Here is a 22,744-nt window from a genome sequence, read left to right as displayed (position 1 = left end):
TTTCACCTTTTTCATCATCGTGAGTTTGAACTCTTTGAGACCACTCATCTGCTCCTCACGATTCAGTCACTTCGCTCAGTGCAAATCATTTTTACCACTGATTTACTGTTCTCAAGGAAAAAGCAACTTGTATCGGGGTGGCAAGGTGGCACAGTGGTTAGCACTGCTGCCTCACAGCGCCCATGTCTGCGTGGGGTTCCTCCCGGGTGCTCCGGTTTACTCCCACATTCCAAAGATGTGCAGGTTAGGCGGTTTGGCCATGGTCAAATTGCTCCTTCGTGTCCAAAAACTTGTAGGTTAGGTTAAGCCATTATTGGGATTGGGCGGGGAGAGTAGGCTTGGACGGATTGCTCTTTCAGAGTGTCGGTGAAGACTCGATGGGCTGAATGGCCTTCTTCTGCACTGTAGGGAATTCTGTGGTTATCATGCCCTTTGTGACAGAAGTGCCTTACAGCCAATGAAATGCATTTGATTGTAGAAACCAGGAAGCCAATTTATCCACAGGATTCTCTCACAGAGAACAATGAGGAAAATTGCTGGGTCATTTGTTTCAGATGTTGCTTGAGGGCTGAGGGCTAAGTGTCAGGTTACGGACAGGAGATGAGTGTGCAAAACGCATGCTCATAAGATCATATGATATAGGAGCAGAATTAGACCATTTGGCCCATCGAGTCGGCTTCGCCATTCTATCATGGCTGATCCCATCCTGGCCTGCCACCTTAACTCCACCGTCCTGCCCGTTCTCCATAACCCTTCATCCCATCACCAATTAAAAATCTGTCTAACTCCTCCTTGAATTTGAAAATGAAATGAAAATGGCTTATTGTCACAAGTAGGCTTCAAATGAAGTTACTGTGAAAAGCCCCTAGTCGCCACATTCCGGCGCCTGTTCGGGGAGGCTGGTACAGGAATTGAACCGTGCTGCTGGCCTGCCTTGGTCTGCTTTCAAAGCCAGCGATTTAGCCCAGTGTGCTAAACCAGAGGCACTGGTAAACCTTTACTCACTGTCCCAGCATCCACCACCCTCTGGGGTAGCGAATTCCACAAATTCACAACCTTGTGGGAGAAGTAGTTTCTCCTCAACTCAGTTTCAAATTTCCTACCTCTTATCCTAAGACTACGACCTCCCGTTCTAGAATGCCCCACACGAGGAAGCATCCGCTCCACGTCTACATATCCATACCGTTTATCATCTTGCATGCCACAATTTGATCTCCCCTCATTCTTATAAACTCCAGGGAGTAAAGGCCTAAACTGTTACATCTCTCTTCATACGACAAACCCCTCGTCTCTGGAATCAACCTTGTGAACCTCCTTTGAACTGCCTCCAATGCCACTACATCAAATAAGGGGACCAAAATTGGGCACAATGCCCCAGACAAATAAATTAAATTATTGTTGAACAAAATATCCACAAAATATTGTTGTGGTGACTTTCCCTTTAAGGGCAACACAGCAGAGTAAGGGTCACCTGGCCTGGGTGACCAATCGGGACTCAGAGTGGGGAGTCACCCCAGGAGGTGGAGCTCTCTTAGTCACGAGGCTTTCCAGCACTGGGTCAGAGGATGTGGAGGTAGATCCTCGTAAATAAATTGTTGTTCACTAAGAAGTCTCTGAAAGTGCATAATTACAGTTGGATAATTAAAATTCAAGCGAATAGCAGTGGCTTACACAAATATATATATATCTTGACCAGCAGAACGTATTCTTTTATGCGCACAGTGCTCATGGATTCAATTTGTTACGTTAATTTTCTCCACTCTCCTTGTTTGACCGTTCTTCCCCCTTAAGTGAACCAGTCGATATTGGCACTCTGCAAATAAAGAACAGGATTAAATTTAAGACCCCTGTTGCAGATTGAAATAAAAGCTGGTTGAGGTCAAACACTTCCGAATCGGGAACCGTGCAAATAATCTTTTCAGCAGGATGGATCTTCTTTTTAAGGCTTGTTCAGGTTTCGTTCTAACCTGAATATTAGCAGCAAATCTCTTCGCTGTATGCGTCTGCAGTTCATTTCATTATTTTCTTTGTCAAACGTAACGAAATGTGTTCATTTTCAACATTTAAGCGAGAGGCAGATTATGGATTCTCTCAATGGGGCAAAATATAAATGAATTTTCATTGATGCAAGTGAAAGGCCTCAGTTTTGTCATCGCTGGCTAATCTGTTTGCAGTTTACTTAGAACATCTAATTCATGTTTGCAGTTTACTTAGAACATAGAAAATACAGTGCAGAAGGAGGCCATTCGGCCCATCGAGTCTGCACCGACCCACTTAAGCCTCACTTGCACCCTATGCCCGTAACCCAATAACCCCACCTAACCTTTTTTTTTGACGCTTAGGGACATTTAGCATGGCCAATCCACCTAACCTGCTCATCTTTGGACTGTGGGAGGAAACCGGAGCACCCGGAGGAAACCCACGCAGACACGGGGGAGGACGTGCAGACTCCGCACAGACAGTGACCCAGCAGGGAATCGAACCTGGGCGCTGTAAAGCCGCAGTGCTAGCCACTTGTGCCACCGTGCTGCCCGTGGAGAGACATTTAAAACGGTTAATTTATGTGAGGTTGGTGAGTGTGTTCCGTGGCGAAGATTCTGATTGCGTGGCCATTTTCTTCCTCTGTTACAGACACAGGCCCAGGGCAGACCGGAAGCTTCACCCGGAGAGGGTCGCTCATTGCAAAGCACAGACCGATACCGGGATTCAGCATATCCCACATGTCAAGACGTCGGGTGATACCGCGACACCGTGTCATGAGCTTAGTCTCCATGATGTCTTCTCGTCATTTCCACCCAACCAAATCATCCACTGCTCCCTCCTTTGCAGAGTTTGACATGTCCGTCGTTGGCTATGGGTATGAAACATAGATACAAATTACAAAGAGCATAATCTGTAGTGCAATGATTACTGACACGGTTGGCAAAAGTGTGGTCGTCTGTGCATAGTTCGGCTTGGCACGTTAATAATGAAATGAAACCTAAAATTAAATCGATCTGATTGAAAATTGAAATTGGCAAAGACTATAATGGTCAGCGAGTGAAGAATTAAGAAGGAGAGACAAACATGAATTGTAATCAGTGAAGAAAACAAGGATGATCTGAGTGATTTCATGTTGCAGGATTATTATGAAAAGATTTTGCCTTTACATCGTGTCTTTCACTCCCCAAAGAGCTTCACACTGAAAAAGGGCTTTTGAATCATGGAATCCCTACAGTGCAGAAGGAGGCCATTCGGCCCATCAAATCTGCGCTGACCGTCCGAAAGAACCCCGAGGCTCAATCTCCCATCCCATCCCCATAACCCCACCTAATCTTTGGGCACTAAGGGGCAATTTAGCGCGGCCAATCCACCTAACCTGCACATCTTTGGACTGTGGGAGGAAACCGGAGCACCCGGAGGAAACCCACGCAGACACGGGGAGAACGTGCAGACTCTGCACAGACACCCGTGGACGGAATTGACCGTGGGTCTCTGGCGCTGTGAGGTAGCAGCGCTAACCACTGTGCCACCGTGCCTTCTCGTAGTCACTGTAGTTAAGTGGGGAGACACGCAACCGGTATACACACAGCAAGATCCCACAAGCAGCAATGGTAATCTGTTTTAATGGTGCTGACTGAGACCATGACACAGTGTGAGCTCTCTTCTTTGAATAGTGCCATGAGATCTTTTACATCCTCCTGTGAGGGAAAATAAAATAGGGTTTAATTGTCTCATCATCAAGGGCACAAGATTTTTTTAACCCAGATTATCCATTGAATTCCCACAGTCCAGAAAGTGGCCATTCAGCTCATTGAGTCTGCAGTGACCCTCTGAAAGAGCAACCTACCTCGGCCCATTCCCCTGCCCGGTCCCGGCAACCACCCCCCCCACCCCCACCCCCGCATTGACCGTGGCCAATCCACCTAACCTGCACGTCTTTGGACTGTGGGAGGAAACCGGAGCAGCCGGAGGAAACCCACGCACACACAGGGAGAACGTGCAGACTCCGCACAGACAGTCACCCGAGGTCAGAATCAAACCCGGGTCTCCGGCGCAGTGCGGCAGCAGTGCTAACCACTGTGCCACCGTGCCGCCTCGATGTGTTCGAGTCCGCTCGAGTCCCTGGGACGGGGCTTGAACTGACGGCCCCTGGGTCAGAGGGCGTGGGGGAGGAGTGTCATCCTTCAGTAAGTGGTAGCAGGATAATTATAATTAACCCCTTGACTGCTGATACCTAAAGATGACAGTGGGCGCAGCAAGCTGAGATTTCAGCCCGGTGCTGGGTCTGCATTTCTTTCATCAGTCAGACAGTTTTGAAATGACAAGTAGACTTGCGATGGTACTTCAAACCTGGCTTCTATTCAAGGTCTAGTGGTCCCAGCGTTGTAATTACAGTTATTAACTTTGGATGTGTGGTGTGTCAGCAGATGGTGGATCCAGAGGAAGGGCGATTAGAGCAGTGATGGTGACTTGCTGTTTGCGTGCGTTGAATTTTTCATATTCTGAGAGTAGGGTTGCAAACTTTTGCCAGTCTGAATCCAGGTTGGCACTCGGTATTTAACAATAATGCCACGCGTATACACAAAATAAAATGTTTTGTGAGAATGAAGCAGCCCCACTCAGCCCTTTTAAAAATTCATTCTGGGGATACAGGTCGCACTGGCAGTCTTGGCACTTGTTGACCTGCCCTCGTTGCCCTGAGCAAGTGGCAGCGGATATTCTTGAACTGCTGCAGTCCATGTAGCGAAGGGGCTCCCACACGCGGCATTGTCAGGTTGGGAGTTCGAGGAGTTTGTCCCAGCGATGCTGAACGGGCTGCGCTACATTGTCCAAGGCAGGATGGTGCGTGACGTGAGGGGGAGCTTGGAGGCGTTTGATGTTGCCGTGCATCTGCTGCCCTCGTTGAGAGAGGCCGTAGGTTTGCTGGCAGAGCTTTTGTGAGTGGGTCTTCTAGATGTGCATCACTGCCACATTTGCAAAGGCTCCACATCAAAGTCTGGGTGTCGAGGCCTCACTGGTGAAACTTGCTCAAAGACTTAAGGTTTAAGGAGCATGTTAAAGGAGCGAGAGAGGTAGGGAGGGTGGTATCTACATGCCCATGAGTCACCTTCCTGATGCCACCGATGGTGAGCAAAGGCTCGAGGTACATCGCCACAAGGCGGAAGGGAGGGTGAGAAGGAAACAACCACTGTGGGTTTTCACCTCTTTCAGTGGTAAACTGGAGAGCAGAACAGGCCATTGAGTATGAGAGCAGCGGTTAGCACTGTGGCATCAAGGGGCAGCACGGGGGCGCAGTGGGTTAGCCCTGCGGCCTCACAACGCCGAGGTCCCAGGATCGATCCCGGCTCTGGTTCACTGTCCGTGTGGAGTTTGCACGTTCTCCCCCTGTCTGCGGGGGTTTCGCCCCCACAACCCAAAGATGTGCAGGTCAGGTGGATTGGCCGCGCTAAATTGCCCCTTAATGTCCAGGAATGTGCAGGTTAAGGGGGTTATGGAGAAAGGATAAGAGAGTGGGCACAAGTAGGGTGCCCTTTCAGAGGGTCAGTGCAGAGTCGATGGGCTGAATGGTCTCTTTTTTCACTGTAGGGATCCTGTGGTTCTATGGAAGGTGTGTAGCCCAGGGAGAGCTAAAGAGTAACAAATGTAAAAAGAAATTAAATTAAATGATCTCCGACCTTGTCAGTTCTTGAATGCCGGCCTAACTCTCTCATTTGTTTTATTAGGTGTTGTTTTTTACCTACCCTGGCGACAGTAATTGGGTCTAACGCAGATTCCCCAATAGTTGGTGGGATTGGAGACGGTATGTAATTTACCACGTTTTGCGTTATGGTTATCAGAAGGGTGCTGATAGACATAGCCGAGATTCTTTAGTCAAATAATTTCTTCCAAAGACTTTGGTACTTTAAATTGCTTTTATGAATGTTGTTTTATCTGATTTAATCATCACTGGAACACAATCAGTCCACTCATTGTTTTAATGGAGGGAGCACAGCGTCACATTTGTGTGCGGAAGAATCCAACGAATAGGAATGAAATGCTCCCTTGCTCTTTCTCCACAAGGTGCCATGGGATCCCTTGCATCCATCTGAACGTGGCCTTGGCTTAACGTCCCATCTGAAAGGTGGCACCTCCGACAGTGCGGCACTCCCTCAGCGTTGTGCTGGGTTGGCCAACGCATGATTTCTGCGCTCAGGTCCTTGAGTGGGACTTGAAACTCCTAACCTTGTGACTTGGGGTCGTGAAAGTGTGACCAATGGAGGAACGGCTGGCGCTTTTATTAATGCCATTCATGTAGTGGAGCATCCCAAGATGCTTCTTGGAGAGCATTACCAGACAAAGCCTTCACACTGAGCTACACAAAGAGACATTAAGACAAGTGAGCCAAATCTTGGTCAAAGAGGTAGAAGAATTGTTGGAGAAAAGAGAGGCAAAGAGATTTATGGAGGGAATTTCAAAGTCTGGGACCTAGACAGCCGAAAGCACAGATGACAACAGTCGCGTTAAGTAGATGTTATTGCACATGATTATGGTATGTTATGCTATATAATATATTAGAAATTATATCATGGTAGATGTTGATAGGAGGCTGGATTCCCCGTTGGCGTAATCCTCTGCTTCGCCGGTAGCACGCCTGTGGATTTCCCGACGGCGTTGGCGGGGGGGGGGGGGGGGGGGGGGGGGGAGGAGCCCACAATGGGAAACCCCATTGGCCGGCTGGCAGGTTGAAGGATCCCATTGCCAGTGGGGGCGCGCCACACGAGAAAACGGATGCGGCGGGACGGAGAATCCCGCTCAGCATGTTTTCCCCTGGCTGGTGGGTCTAAAACCAGAGGACGTGGTCTCAGAATAAGGGGCAGACCATTTAAGACTAAGATGAGGAGGATTTTCTTCACTCAGAGGGTGGTGAATCTTTGGAATTCTCTAACCCAGTGGGCTGTGGAAGCTCAATCATTGAGCATGTTCAAGACAGAGATTGATAGATTTCTGGATGCTAATGACATCAAGGGATATGATGACTATGGGGGGGAAATGGAGTAGAGATGGATAATCAGCTAAGATGTGTTTCGAGGACGGGGCAGGCTTGAGGGGCCAAATGGGCTACTCCTGCTCCTCTGCTCCAATGTCATGCAAATTAGGGATGAGCAGGAGACCAGAATTCGAGAGGTACAGCACTCTGGAGTGTTTTAGGGTTGGAGGACGTTACGGAAAAAGGGGGAGGAATTCGAAAACAAGGATGAGAATTTTAAATTCAAGGTGTTGCTCGACCGGGTTTCAGGTCAGTGAGCACCAGGAGCGATGGGTGAACAAACCGTGAGTCAGGGTACAGACACCGGGGTGGGATCCACCGTTCCCATTGTGGCCGCCTCACGCCATCGGGAAACCCGCGTGCATGGGTGCGCTGCCGGCAAAGCGGAGGATCCTGTGGACACAGAATTCCGCAGCAGAGCTTTGGACGCGTTGAGTTTTAGGGAGGCTAGAACGTTGGAGGCCAATGTTGAAATAGTCATACTAGTAATATGGTGAAAGACGCTCTTCTTAAGCCACTGAAGCACACTACTGAGTTGATGGAGTCTGATGCCAATGCCACATGGCTGGCACGCAGAGGATCCATAGAATAGAATATCTATGGGCGGCACGGCAGCACTGTGGTTAGCACCGTTGCCGCACAGCTCCGGGGTTCCAGGTTCGATTCCCAGCTTGGGTCATTGTGAGAGCGGAGTCTGCATGTTCTTCCCCCCCGTGTCTGCGTGGGTTTCCTCCGGGTGCTCCGGTTTCCTCCCGCAGTCCAACGCTGTGCAGTTTAGGTGGATTGGCCGTGCCAAATTGCCCTTAGTGTCCAAATAGGTGGGGTTACTGGGATAGGGTGGAGGAGTGGGCCTAAGTATGGTGCTCTTTGTAAGGGCCGGTGCAGACTCGATGGGCAGGCCTTCTGCACTGTAAATTCTATGATTCTGCAGTGCAGGAGAAGGCCATTCGGCCCATCGAGTCTGCCCCAACCCTCTGAGAGAGCACCCTACCTAGGCCCACTCCTCCGCCCTATCCCCGTCACCCCACCGAACCTGCCCATTTTAGGACTAATGGGAGGAAAGCGGAGCACCCGGAGGAAACCCACACAGACACGAGGAGAACGTGCAGGCTCCGCACAGAGAGACACCCAAGGCCGGAATTGAACCCGGGCCCCTGGTGCTGTGAGGCTGCAGCGCCAACCACCCTGTGCCACCCTGCCGCCACACGGCAGCCCCTCCCACCCACTTTAGTAAAGTCAGCGAGATTACAGAGAGGCTGACCAACTTTTAACTTCTGCTTTTCTGACCTTTTGCTCTCAGGTTGTCGGGGGTTTCCACCGCCTGCCGGCTTCACTTACTCCACCTGGTTCACCATTATCAGCTTCAGTTCTGCTTTCGACGCCCATCCCGTTCGCTTTCTCACACTCTTCCGTCACACGTCAAAGATGGAGAAAGATTTCATTTGTTTATCAGTCAGAATTTCAGCACCAGAGAAACGGTTGGTCATTTCCACCCAGGAGGAAGTGTTTGAGCCCTTGGGTAAGTCACCGCTATCACTTTGCTATTGATGTGTTGGGTACTCTGCTACACAGACCAACCAACACGGTTGCGAATGGTACAACTCAGTTTTATTGCTAACATTTATTTACAGTGGTAAACTGGTTACTGAGGTTCGATCCCAACCCTAGAATCTGTGGACCTATTCCTAATACTATCTTGGAGTGGCACTCAGCACATGGTGGATGTCTGAGTGGCTTGCTGTGAGCTCTGCGCCCTGAGCTGTCTCCTGCTGGAATGCTCAGGAAGTGTCGTGTTCCCTGTGTTATACTGTGTATGCTCTTGCCTGCGATTGGCTGTGGTGTTGTGTGTGTGTTGATTGGTCCGTTGATCTGTCCATCGGTGTGTATGTGCTATGATGTTTACCTGAATATCATGACGGCTATGACAGTGAAATCAGTGAATTTGGGTATTACCAGGCTGTCGTCCTGTTCCTTGGCTGTTCAGGCATTGAACCGTGTCGCGAAGGAAGATTCCAGGTCTGATCTGCAGGGTAGTGAGAGCACTTCCATAGGCACCGGTGCCCCTGCATCGAGGAGAGGACTATCGGACAGGGGCTTCGCGCTTCTCATCACTATCCAGTGGCACGTCTGGCTGGAAAGTGCGTGAGGGAGGACAAAGCAATGATCCCATGGTTAAGAAGTCTGATAATGGACAGAAACTGGGATTACAGATACGAAACACCATTCAAGAGAAATAGACGGGATGGGGTCAGAAGCTCATGGAGTTGTACAAAGAATTCGTAACAGAGGAACAGGCCATTCGGCCCAACTGGCCCATGATGGCAGTTGTGTCCCACAGCAGCCTCCTTCCAACCATCGTAATTGGGCCTCCATTATATCTATTTGTTTCTCCCTCATATAGCTTTCCCTTGAATGCATCTAGGCTCTTCATCTCACCCTTTGGTAGTGAATTCCATATTCCTCTTTTAAAAATATTTTTATTCAACTTTTTCCATTTTATACATAATACAAAACCGGACAACACAACCAAACAGAACTACCTCTTGCATTCCCACATACAATCCCTCAAAAACCTTCCCACCATCCCCCTTAGCAACTAACGGTGACCAGCTCTTTGAAATACACAATATACAGTTGCCACCTCTGGTAAAATGCCTAATTGTTTCCCTCACGGTGGACTTGACTTTCTTGAGGTATAGGGATTCTATCAGATCTCCCCAGCCACACTGAGGCCCTGGGCAGAGATGCTGACCTCCACCCCATCAACACTCACCCCTGGGCTATCAGCGAGGCCAAGGCCAGGACACCGGCCACCGCGCCCCTCTGCAGCTCCGGCGAGTCTGACACCCCAAACATGGCCACCAAGGGACAGGGCTCCAGCTCAGTGTTCAGAATCGCCGACATGGTGCTGAAGAAGGAGACCCAGAAACCCACAAGCTTGGGACACGACCAGAACACGTGTACATGGTTAGCCGGACCCCCTGCCCAGCGCCCGCACTTGTCCTCCACCCCTGCAAAGAACCGACTCATCCTGGACCTAGTCAGGTGCGCCTTACAAACTGCTTTGAGTTGGATTATCATAGATATCATAGAATTTACAGTGCAGAGGGAGGCCATTCGGCCCATCAAGTCTGCACCGGCTCTTGGAAAGAGCACCTTACCCAAGGTCAACAGCTCCACCCTATCCCCATAACCCAGCAACCCCACCCAACACTAAGGGCAATTTTGGGCACTAAGGGCAATTTAGAATGGCCAATCCACCTAACCTGCACATCTTTGGACTGTGGGGGGAAACCGGAGCACCCGGAGGAAACCCACGCACACACTGGGAGGATGTGCAGATTCCGCACAGACAGTGACCCAAGCCGGGAATCGAACCTGGGACCCTGGAGCTGTGAAGCAATTGTGCTATCCACAATGCTACCATGCTGCCCATAAGACATAGGAGCAGAATTAGGCCATTCGACCCATCGAATCTGCTCTCCCATTCAATCATTTTTAAAATAAATTTCGAGTACCCAATTAATTTTTTTCCAATTAAGGGGCAATTTATCGTGGCCAATCCACCTACCCTGCACATCTTTGCGTTGTGGGGGCGAGACCCACGCAGACACGGGGAGAATGTGGAAACTCCACACGGACAGTGACCCAGTGATTAAACCATGCCTCGCGCACGATCATGTGGAGTTCACCCTTGTGGTGGTATGTATTAGGGGTAATATGGTACACCACTTGGCGACAGGCTATTGGTGGAGGGATGCTGGGTCCTGATAGGATCTGCCGCCTACTGGACTCCACCCAGAAATGCCGGTATAAGAACCCAGCTTTTCCCTCCATTTCCCTCAGCAGCTGCATTCTGTAACCAAGCTGCGGAGGATCAAGTTCTGCTTAAAAAAACCTTTAATTGACGTTACCTCAACCTGCCTTGCGTCATATTGACGGTACAACAACCCTCCTCAGGGCCTCACTCCACACCTCATCATCCAAAACGGGCCCTTGAGTTTCATATTCTTTTTCTTGAAGAAATTATAAATTATTAACTAAAAGAGTTAATTAGCCCTTTCACAATCCCAATCCCAAACATACACCTCCTCCTACAACTGCCTGCTGTTCTAATGTGTTACATGATATAAAAATGAAAGGCATGGGACGTCGAAAAATGAATATATTTCTGATCACTGTCCCCATTAAGCACTCCTAGGGCAGGTACAGCACGGAGTTAGTGATGCGACCATCAATTCACTCAAAGACACAAGGAGAAGTAAACCGTGGTTTTGATCAGCTTAGAACAGTGCCTGCCTGCGACTGGTACAATACTGGGAACTGCCTGCAGGTCAGCTGCTCTTTATACTTCCTCTTAAGGGGAGAAGCCATGGGCGGAGCCCGAACACGCCCCACATATCCCCCTGTGGGTGAAGCCACACCATTGCCCATAGGCGGAGCCCACAGGGTTAACAACATAACACAACAGCAGAACAAAGCACTGGTGAATTATTAGCAGTATACATTCACCACAGTTAGATACAGAGTAAACTCCCTCTACACTGCCCACACCAAACACTCCCAGGACAGGTACAGCACGGGGTTAGATACAGAGTCAAGCTCCGTCTACACTGCCCCACATCAAACACTCCAAAGACAGGTACAGCACGGGGTTAGATACAGAGTAAAGCTCCCTCTTCACTGCCCACACCAAACACTCCCAAGACAGATACAGCACGGGGTTAGATACAGAGTAAAGCTCCCTCTACACTGTCCCCATCAAACACTCCCAGGGCAGGTACAGCATGGGGTTAGATACAGAGTAAAACTCCCTCTACACTGCCCCCATCAAACACTCCCAGGGCAGGTACAGCATGGGGTTAGATACAGAGTAAAACTCCCTCTACACTGCCCCACATCAAACACTCCCAAGACAGGTACAGCACGGGGTTAGATACAGAGTAAAGCACCCTCTACACTGTCCCCATCAAACACTCCCAGGGCAGGTACAGCATGGGGTTAGATACAGAGTAAAACTCCTTCTACACTGCCCCACATCAAACACTCCCAAGACAGGTACAGCACGGGGTTAGATACAGAGTAAAGCTCCTTCTACACTGTCCCCATCAAACTCTCAGGACAGGTATTGCACGGGGTTAGATACAGAGTAAAGCTCCTGCTACACTGTACCCATCAAAAACTCCCAGGGCAGGTACAGCATGGGGTTAGATACAGAGTAAAGCTCCCTCTACACAGTCCCCATCAAACACTCTCAGGACAGGTACAGCACGGAGTTAGATACAGAGTAAAGCTCCCTCTACACTGTCCCCATCAAACATTCTCAGGACAGGTACAGCATGGTGTTAGATACAGAGTAAAGCTCCCTCTACACTGTCCCCATCAAACACTCCCAGGACAGGTACAGCACGGGGTTAGATACAGAATAAAACCCCCTCTATACTGTCCCCATCAAACACTCCCAGGACAAGTACAGCACGGGGTTAGATACAGAGTAAATATCCCTCTACACTGCCCACACCAAACACTCCCAGGACAGGTACAGCATGGGGTTAGATACAGAGTAAAGCTCCCTCTACACTGCCCCACATCAAACACTCCCAGGACAGGTACAGCATGGGGTTAGATACAGAATAAAGCTCCCTCTACACTGCCCCACATCAAACACTCCCAAGACAGGTACAGCACGGGGTTAGATACAGAGTAAAGCTCCCTCTACACTGTCCCCATCAAACACTCTCAGGACAGGTACAGCATGGGGTGGGATACAGAGTAAAGCTCCCTCTACACTGTCCCCATCAAACATTCTCAGGACAGGTACAGCATGGGGTTAGATACAGAGTAAAGCTCCCTCTACACTGTCCCCATCAAACACTCCCAGGACAGGTACAGCACGGGGTTAGATACAGAATAAAACCCCCTCTATACTGTCCCCATCAAACACTCCCAGGACAAGTACAGCACGCGGTTAGATACAGAGTAAAGCTCCCTCTACACTGACCCCATCAAACACTCTCAGGACAGGTACAGCATGGGATTAGATACAGAGTAAGGCTCCCTCTACACTGTCCCCATCAAACACTCCCAGGACAGGTACAGCACGGGGTTAGGTACAGAGTAAAGCTCCCTCTACACTGCCCCACATCAAACACTCCCAGGACAGGTACAGCACGGGGTTAGATACAGAATAAAACTCCCTCTATACTGTCCCCATCAAACACTCCCAGGACAGGTATAGCACGGGGTTAGATACAGAGTAAAGCTCCCTCTACACTGTCCCCATCAAATACTCTCAGGACAGGTACAGCACTGGGTTAGGTACAGAGTAAAGCTCCTTCTACACTGTCCCCATGAAACACTCCCAGGGCAGGTACAGCATGGGGTTAGATACAGAGTAAAGCTCCCTCTATACTGTCCCCATCAAACACTCCCAGGACACGTACAGCACGGGGTTAGATACAGAGTAAAGCTCCCTCTACACTGACCCCATCAAACACTCTCAGGACAGGTATAGCATGTGGTTAGATACAGAGTAAAGCTCCCTCTACACTGTCCCCATCAAACACTCCCAGGAGAGGTACAGCACGGGGTTAGATACAGAGTAAAGCTCCCTCTACACTGTCCCCATCAAACACTCCCAGGACAAGTACAGCACGGGGTTAGATACAGAGTAAAGCTCCCTCTACACCGTCCCCATCAAACACTCTCAGGACAGGTATAGCATGTGGTTAGATACAGAGTAAAGCTCCCTCTACACTGTCCCCATCAAACACTCTCAGGACAGGTACAGCACGGGGTTAGATACAGAGTAAAGCTCCCTCTACACTGTCCCCATCAAACACTCCCAGACAGGTACAGCACGGGATTAGATACAGAGTAAAGCTCCCTCGACACTGTCCCCATCAAACACTCCCAGGACAGGTACAGCACACGGTTCGACACAATAGAGCTCCCTCTACTCCTTTCCAGCATTTTTCATTGCCAAATCGGTACGAGACTCTCCTCCAACAGTGCAGGGCTTTCTGTTACCAAAGTCAGGCTCTCAATGGCGGAATCTTATTCCTCGACTCCCATTGGATTTGACACCAGGAGGTTCAAACCAACACCACGGGCGTCATTCTCCGACCCCCCAGCGGGTCGGAAAATGGCCGCTGGCCGCCGTGAATCCCACCTCCGCCGGTTGCCGAAGTCTTCGGTACCGGATATTCGGCGGGGGCGGGAATCGGGCCGCGCCAGTTGGCGGGCCCCCCCGCTCGATTCTCCGGCCCGGATGGGCCAAAGTCCCGCCGATAAATTGCCTGTCCCGCCGGCGTAAATTAGAGTACCTATTTACCGGCGGGACAAGGCGGCGTGGGCGGGCTCCGGGGTCCTGGGGGGGGGGCGCGGGGCGATCTGACCCGGGGCGTGCCCCCACGGTGGCCTGGCCTGCGATCGGGGCCCACAGATCCGCGGGCGGGCCTGTGCCGTGGGGGCACACTTTCCCTTCCGCCTCCGCAACGGTCTCCACCATGGCAGAGGCGGAAGAGACTCTCCCCACTGCGCATGCGCGGGAAAATGTCAGCGGCCGCTGACGCTCCCGCGCATGCGCCGCCCGGGGATGTCATTTCAGCGCCAGCTGGCGGGGCAACAAAGGCCGTTTCCGCCAGCTGGCGGGGCGGAAATCCCTCCTGCGCCGGCCTAGCCCCTCAATGTTGGGGCTTGGCCCCCAAAGATGCGGAGCATTCCGCACCTTTGGGGCGGCGCGCTGCCCGTCTGATTGGCGCCGTTTTGGGCGCCAGTCGGCGGACATCGCGCCGTTTGGGGAGAATTTCGCCCCAGGTTTCAACAGATCCAACAGCTGGTCAAACATTATCAGGATCATTCTGCTGCCATTTTACCCTCCCTGTTGACAGTGACGCACAGGGGGCAGTTAGTACCCTCCCTCCTCACTACAAATACAATCTACAATCACAGGGCCAACTACGGAACTTGGCCCAGTTACTTTTGGCGCAGCAGCGTCATGGGTCAGACACCAGCTGTTTCCTTGACTGAGCCTGTTTGTTACTCTGAGCCGCCAATTTGGCAGTACAAGCTCATGGGACAAGAGCAGGTGCCATGGCGATGTCTCCGAGTTCCATATTCTAACCACTCTTTAGGTAAAGAGGTTATATGGATTTCCCCATTCGATTTATTAGTAACTACCCCACAGTCGTGGCACCTGGTTCTGCTCTCGCCTGCAAGTGGCATTACCCCCTCTAACCTATCAAACCCTTTCGCAATTTTGAAGATCTCCGTCACGTCCTTGGTGGCCTTGGTGGGGAAAGGAGCTCCAACCTGTTCAAATCTTTTGATAGGTTATAACCACTCAGCCCTGGTATCATTCTGTTTTGCACCTTATCGCATAGCTCTGCCAGTTTTCAGTAGGGGGAGAGGCAACCCTTTACTGTAGCAAGAATAATGCCGCGTGGCGCAGAGTAATTAGTATCCCTCCTAAAATATTTAAACTTTTCCCACTTCGACATTATTCGATTCAGCACAATCATGTGTGAGGGGGAGGGGATTTAAAATAATTTATGGTTTTAATTTTACTCAGGATTTGGGGAACAAGAGTGCTGAGATTTCACCTTATTTTTAATTTCTTAGTTCAGTCCCATGCAATGTTACCCAGCAGTGTGGGTGGGAGATGGGCGAGCCAGGCAGCTCAAGGTGGACCTCAACTGACCCATGTTAAGGTCCACTCCTGCACTGTGCTCACAAATACGTTCTTAAAATAGGAGTGAAGCCTGCCCGCCCGAGGCACGTGAATCATATATTAATGTAGAGGAAACGGATATGGGGCGGCGTTCTCCGCTTTCCCAGCCCCGTGGTTTAGCTCAGTTGGCTGGGCAGCAGGTTTGTGATGCAGAGACACCAACGTCGCGGGTTCAATTCCCGTACCAGCCGCGGTTATTCATGATGGCACGCCTCTTCTCAACCTTGCCCCTCGCCTGAGGTGTGGTGACCCTCAGGTTAAATCACCACCAGTCAGCTCCCCCCCCACCCCCTCCCTCAAAGAGGAAACCAGCCTATGGTCACCTGGAACTGTGGCGACTTTACTTTACAAGAGGACTGATGCACTAAGCGTCAAGAACCACAAAGACATGTGAGACTTTAACTAAGGCTTTCATACACTACATAGGAAGCTTACCCGACACAGACGACCCCAGACAAAATGGGTCCGGTCTCAGAAGTTGGGTCTTATACTTAACTCCCGGGGGAGTGGCTAAGGCGGAGCTCTCCGTGGCCAGGTCAGGTTACATACAGGTGACCGAACCTCGACAGAGCTACAGTACAATACACAGTACAATACACAGGGTTACAGGGCCACGTTACACACAACTATTAGAGAACTATGTACAATGCTAGGGAAGTACAATGGTGTATCACCACAAGGACGAAGCCCCTATGAAGATACTGAAGCAATTATTTTCAAAGTGTTGAACTGGAGTCGCGCCAGCCTCTTCAGGGCACTCGACCTTTTGACCTTTCCTGTTCGCATAATTATGACTTGAGAGTTTCATGTGACGCAGGGTCGAATGGCAGAATTTCTGTGGTGCCCGAGTAGGAAACAAATTGAAGAATTCACGACAAAGCTCCCAAATGAAGAAGAGAAAATGCCTCTGTCGGTGGAGGTGCGGGTCATTGTGGACTTACACAGGGTTTGAAATGGCTGCGAAATGTAGCTGAGACACTGAACTGAGTGAGGAATCTAACCTGGAGCACAGCTCTCAGTTTAAGGCGACAATAGATACTGAATTGTAACGTGGAAGGATTCAGAACTAACTTGCCCTTACCTCTGATGGTAAAGGCTAGACACTTTCGACCTGACAGCATTGAGTCCGTGAGGCACCATCAATTTGACTGGAGACGAAGTTGAATCCAAACTGAGGCTTTATTGGTATCAGATGTGTGGCCTCCCACAGCAGCTGACGAAATGGCTACGAACTGGAGGCCACACATATTTATAACCCGGCTCCTGGGCGGAGCTAGCATGCAGGGGCCCAGGTGAACCTGTAGTGCAGGTTCTACCGTACAACCCTTAATATAAGAACACAGTGGTTTACCACAGACCGACATCGTTTAAGACCTGCTTTCCCACCTCGCATCTGAGTTCCCCTCAAGATACCACCTGTAGCCAGATATTCAGAGGTGGCCAAAATGCCATTGGTCTGTTCTGTCGTGTTAAGCACACTGAGAAAACACGGGCCGCAACTGGATGCAGCTTTAACTGAAAGATACTCCAGACCTTGAAGTTAGTTCAATCTGATTTATTGAACCTGTCACACAGTTAGCACAGTTCTCTGTGAGTTCGACTCTCTGCTAACCTAAGTGTGATTACTCTGTCTGACTGACCCAGACTAGCTCTTAGCCACGTGCTGGAGGTGTTATATGATATATACACCCTGACTCACTCTGTAGATGTCCCCAGTGGAAAGAGATGGAGTGTGAGTGCCTCGTGCCTTTTATAGTGGGAAACCACCCCCAAGTGTTCTGCCTGCTGATTGGTTATGTCCTGTTCTCTGTGTTCATTAGCTGCCTGACTGTATCTCATTATGTGCACGTCTGCATATCATGACATCTGTGAAATCTTTGCCACACTGCCAGCCAAGCATCCTCCTGTTGCCTTTGGTTTCATCGCAGCTTAGACGGGGAAGGTTCAAGGTTTACCCGACCGCCTGTGTCCGTTGGGTTGGATTTTCTTCCATCGTAAGTAAGTTCCCCAATTCAAAGAAGGAGGGGACAGCCTCGCCAGCTCTGCTCCCGGTGCCCTTCACGTTGCTTCAAGGGCGGATCCCCTGAGAACTAGCTGCAGACACATAGGCCGGGATACTCCGTGGCAAGAAAAGGTCTCTTAGTTGATAGGCAGCAGTGGAATGGTGCATGTTGTCCGTGTCGGCATATACATAAACTGTACAGGATGTGCTTAATGCCCCCAGATGAATATTCTTCTTCTCTTGTTTGTGTGCACTTTAGATTGGAATGAGTCAGGCCCGGCCCAGAAGTCTTCTGCGCTAACCTCTGTTGAGTTCGACATCTCCAAGTACTTGCTCCTCGGTCGGTGGCACCACTTAGCTGTGGTGTTGAGCAAGGACGCCCGAAAGAACAGCTCCGTGCTGGCATATTTAAACGGACGTGTCATAGGAACCGCTAAGGTGAATGACGTGGCTTTTAGTTTTGAACTAATGTAACTTTGTAAATGCCCAGTTTCCATTGCAATCGCAGACACTTGAGCATTGTAAAACAAAATCACCTGTGAAAGGTTCTCATGTTCGAACAAAGTAACAGTCTGCGTGCAGCTAGATCATTTTGAAGAACTCTTTCCCTCAGTATTCGAAACCCTCAAAGTCTCGAACTTGCATCGTTTCTTGAAAGGCCCCTCAAATCAAATTTTGAAAGTCTTTTTCTCCCTTTTATTGGGCACTTTTAAGCCCTGTCCCCTGGCCCCATTGTAAGAGGTCACTTTCTTTAGTGCAACATAGGTTTTGTTCCTGCATCTCTTCCTTCACCTGTAGGAATTGTACACCCTGTATAAAATCTTTAACAATATGTACAGATGTGCGGAATATTCCAGGGATGCTTGCTTTCATAGAATCAAAGAATCCCTATAGTACAGAAGGAGGCCATTTGGCCCATTGAGCCTGCACTGACCTGCCGAAGGAGCACTCCACCCATGTCCACTCTGCCGTCTACCCCGCCCTATCCCCCAAACCCTGTAACCTAACCTGCAACACCCCTGGACACTACGGGACAGTTTATCATGGCCAATCCACCTAACCTACACATCTTTTGACTGTGGGAGAAAACCGGAGCACCCGGAGGAAACCCACGCAGACACAGGGAGAACGTGCAAACTCTCCACAGACAGGTCACCCAAGGCCGGAAATGAACCCGGCTCCCTGGCGACATGGGGCAGCGAGCTAACCACCGTGGAACCCTGCCACTCGTGCTTTGAAGAGGAAAATCGTCAGGGTTCTCGATTAGTTAAATACCAATGCACGAATGTATTTTATATTTGAATAAAGACCTCACGCCAAGCAAGCGAATGGAGAATCATGAACACGTGATATTAAATGAGAAGGTAGCATTTGGCTGAGTGCAATGCAGAACACATGTGAATTCAACACAGTAACTCTGACTCCCTGTTAACAGATACAGTACATTCAGACGTTTCCAGGAATGCATTTTTCCCTGGATTCATCAGCCGTCATCGACGTTCACGGAATTATTGGAACTCCACAGATCTGGAAGCAGCGGTCTTCCTTAGTTTGGCGCCTGGGCCCAACATGCCTATTGGAAGAGGTGACTCCTCCGGAAACGGTTCAAGCCATTTATCAGTTGGGACCAAACTATTTGGGAAACTTTCAGTCTGTTCACTCGCCTGGTAGGTCGATAATATATGGATTCAAATTTCGGATCGACTTCACTTTCTACCTTGAAACTCTTGCTTAAAATAAATCTTTCTGATGCTATAGGGGACAATTCAACCAATTTGTCGGTGCCTGCAGTGCTGGTGGCAGAAGAGAAAGTATCCTTTGGCATCAGTGTGGTGTCATCAGCAGTGATGACCGTTCAAGACATAAGAAATAATTATAATGAAGTGGACAGCCGGCTAATATCAAGTGAGGTACGTTCACTCATTTGTTTTAACAAATTGCACTATGGTTTTTCAAAATTAAATCTGTAAAATGAAGGGGCAACCCATTCAAAAGCTAATAATAATAATAATTTTATTGTGACAAGTAGGCTTACATTACCATGTCAATGAAGTTACTGTGAAAAGCCCCTAGTCGTCATATTCCTGTTCGGGTACATGGAGGGAGAATTCAGAATTCTCACCTGGTACAGGTAATGAACCTGCGCTGCTGGCCTTATCCTGCATTACAAACTAGCTGTCGAGCCCACGAAGCTATACGTGGAACTACAATTATTTCCATTAGATTGGAGGTTAAGAGAAGATTTGACAGAGTTTTTTTATTAATCAAAAGATTCTGAGGAGAAAATGTCTCTCCTTTCAGTCTGTTCCTGTTCGATCCTACGGCTGGGGAGCTAGTGGTGAGGTGCCCTCCATCTAACATGGTCACTGGGGTCAAGAAAAGGCATGAGGAGGAATTCCTTCACACAGTTTCGAGAGCAAGGGGTTGCCTTTCCACAGGAAATGGTTGCAGCAGAGAGTCCTGCATCTCCTCCAGGTGAACAACCTTGAAGAAAACGAAGGTGAAGAGTGTGAGGAGAAAGTGGGCGACGAATTGGCTTTTATTTCTCCAACAGAATCCAGTCTCTATTCCCTGCTCTCAACATCTATGACTCGATCTCCCCAGCAGCTATGTTCATTTTGTAAAGGGTAAGAACATAAGAACTAGGAGCAGGAGTAGACCACCTGGCCCCTCGAGCCTGCTCCGCCATTTAATGAGATCATGGCTGACCTTTGTGGACTCAGCTCCACTCTCCGGCCCGTAAACCATATCCCCAAATCCCTTTATTCTTTAGAAAGGCATCTATCTTTTTCTTAAAAACGTTTAAAGAAGGAGCCTCCACTGCTTCACTGGGCAAGGAATTCCAGAGATTCACAACCCTTTGGGTGAAGAAGTTCCCCCTACACTCCGTCCTAAATCTACCTCCCCTTATTTTGAGGCTATGCCCCCTAGTTCTGCTTTCCCCGACCAGTGGAAACAACTTGCCCGCATCTATCCTATCTATTCCCTTCATAATTTTAGATGTCTCAATAAGATCCCCCCGCATCCTTCTAAACTCCAATGAGTACAGTCCCAGTCTACTCAACCTCTCGTCATAATCTAATCCCCTCAACTCTGGGATCAACCTAGTAAAAGAGGGTGAATATCCTATTAGCTTTTTATCACTGGTCAAAAATCTCCTTGTTCCTTGGAAGTTTGTTGGAAAGCCTAGAACCTTCAGTGTTCCTCCTGACCAGGCCTCTTGCACCCCCCCCCCCCCGATTTTCTCCAATGGCGCCATGCCTTCAGCTGCCTCGACCCTAAGCATTGGAATCCCTTCCCTAAACCTCCGCACCTCTCGACCCTCCTCAACGATGCTCCGTAAAAGCTATCACTTCGACCAATCTTATACCCTGATATCTCCTCATGTGGCACAGTGGCTAAAATGATCCGCTCCTTCCTGCTGGCGGGATTTTCCGATCCTGCCGAGGGTGATCCCCCCCCCCCCCCCCCCCGCGCACACCCCTCCCCCGTCACTGGTTGCCTGGCAATAGTGGGTGCATGTAATGGGGAAAGCCATTGGCAGTGGCAGGACAGGAAGATTCCGCCGCCGACCAATAGTGGGCCACTTCTGCCAAGCATGCCATGGTGGGGCTGGTGGGGTAGGTGGAAAATACGTCCCTGGCAGAGGTGAAACCATGATCAGGAAGGTGGTTCACCCAGGACGAGGCTAGCCCATTGTAATTTGGGATGTGCTGACGCCTGCGATGTCCCCAAATGCGGGATACTCGACGGCAAAATTTGTGGTCGTGAGGGACTGCGTTCACACTGTCTTATGGGTAGCATGGTAGCACAGTGGTTAGCACTGTTGCTTCACCGCATCAGGGTCCCAGGTTCGATTCCCGGCTTGGGTCACTGTGCGGAGTCTGCACGTCCTCCCCGTGTCTGCGCGGGTTTCCTCCGGGTGCTCCGGTTTCCTCCCACACGTCCCGAAAGATGTGCTTGTTAGGTGAATTGGACATCTGAATTCTCCCTCAGTGTGCCCGAACAGGGGGCAGAGTGTGGCGACTCGGGGCTTTTCACAGTAACTTCAGTGTGGTGTTAACGTAAGCCTACTTGTGACAATAATTGTGGTAGTCTGTATTAGGGGTATTACGGTACCCAGGTTGATGCTGTAAGACCATTGGTGTGGGAGGTACCTGAGAAAGGAAGATCATTGGTGAAGCCTGCCTGCTGGTTCCGCCCAGTAAGGCGGAGTATAAGAGCCTGTGTCTCCTTAGCAGCTGCATTCTGTACCTGCGCTGCTGGGGGAAACATCTAGCCCAATAAAGCCCTCAATTGTCATCAATCTCGCTTCTGGAGTTATTGATCGAGCATCAATTTATTGGACTAGATTTTAAAGAATGGAGCTCCGAATCAAGCCGGAGTGTCTGCAACTCAGCCCCCACGCGGCAAACTCAGCGGCAACCTTCAAACACAGGCTGGCTTGCTTCAAAGGGTATCTCAGGACGGCCACGACTGCACCCACGGAGGACCAGAAACTGCAAGTTCTCCACTTGAGGGTGAGCCCAGAGATCTATACCCTCATCGAGGATGCGGACGATTTCGAGGCGGCGATGGCCCTGTTGAAAGGACACTACATTCGCCCAGTAAACCAGGTTTATGCCCGACATCTGCTGGCGACGAGGCGACAAATCCCGGGGGAATTGCTGGATGATTTCTACCGCGCGCTCCTGGTACTGGGCAGGAACTGTGACTGCCCGCAAGTTTCAGCCAGCGACCACACAGAAATTTGAATCCGGGACGCATCAGTTGCAGGTATGCTGTCCTCCCAAATTCGCCAGCGGCTGCTGGAGAAAGAGACAATAGGCTTCAAGGAGGCACGGGTCCTTGCTAGCTCCCTGGATGTGGCCTCCCGAAATGCCCGCGCGTACACCCCCGACCACGCGGCGGCCCCTTGGGCAGCGTGGAACCCATCCGCGGCCGACCCCGATGCATCCCCCATCCCCCCACAAGCTTGTGCCGCGCGGCTACCAGGCAACTC

General features: G+C 50.1%; 1 protein-coding gene and 1 non-coding gene across 2 annotated transcripts in view; both read left to right on the top strand.

The window, feature by feature from the left end:
• The window catches only part of wdfy4 (WDFY family member 4), a 307,274-nt gene that overhangs the window by 45,085 nt on the left and 239,445 nt on the right, over positions 1–22,744 (top strand). The window contains exons 16-21 of the mRNA XM_072491727.1: positions 2,632–2,857; positions 5,706–5,782; positions 8,310–8,528; positions 18,002–18,180; positions 19,178–19,409; positions 19,501–19,652. Of these exons, the coding sequence (XP_072347828.1) occupies positions 2,632–2,857; positions 5,706–5,782; positions 8,310–8,528; positions 18,002–18,180; positions 19,178–19,409; positions 19,501–19,652 (1,085 nt within the window). The remainder of the gene's footprint in view (positions 1–2,631; positions 2,858–5,705; positions 5,783–8,309; positions 8,529–18,001; positions 18,181–19,177; positions 19,410–19,500; positions 19,653–22,744) is intronic.
• LOC140403710 (U1 spliceosomal RNA) lies at positions 21,374–21,538 on the top strand. The gene has a single exon (XR_011938392.1). It is a non-coding gene; the product is annotated as a U1 spliceosomal RNA (small nuclear RNA).

This window comes from Scyliorhinus torazame, chromosome 28, assembly GCF_047496885.1.
Source record: "Scyliorhinus torazame isolate Kashiwa2021f chromosome 28, sScyTor2.1, whole genome shotgun sequence".
In the NCBI taxonomy this organism is placed as follows: domain Eukaryota; kingdom Metazoa; phylum Chordata; class Chondrichthyes; order Carcharhiniformes; family Scyliorhinidae; genus Scyliorhinus; species Scyliorhinus torazame.
This window is presented reverse-complemented; position numbering and strand designations above follow the sequence as displayed.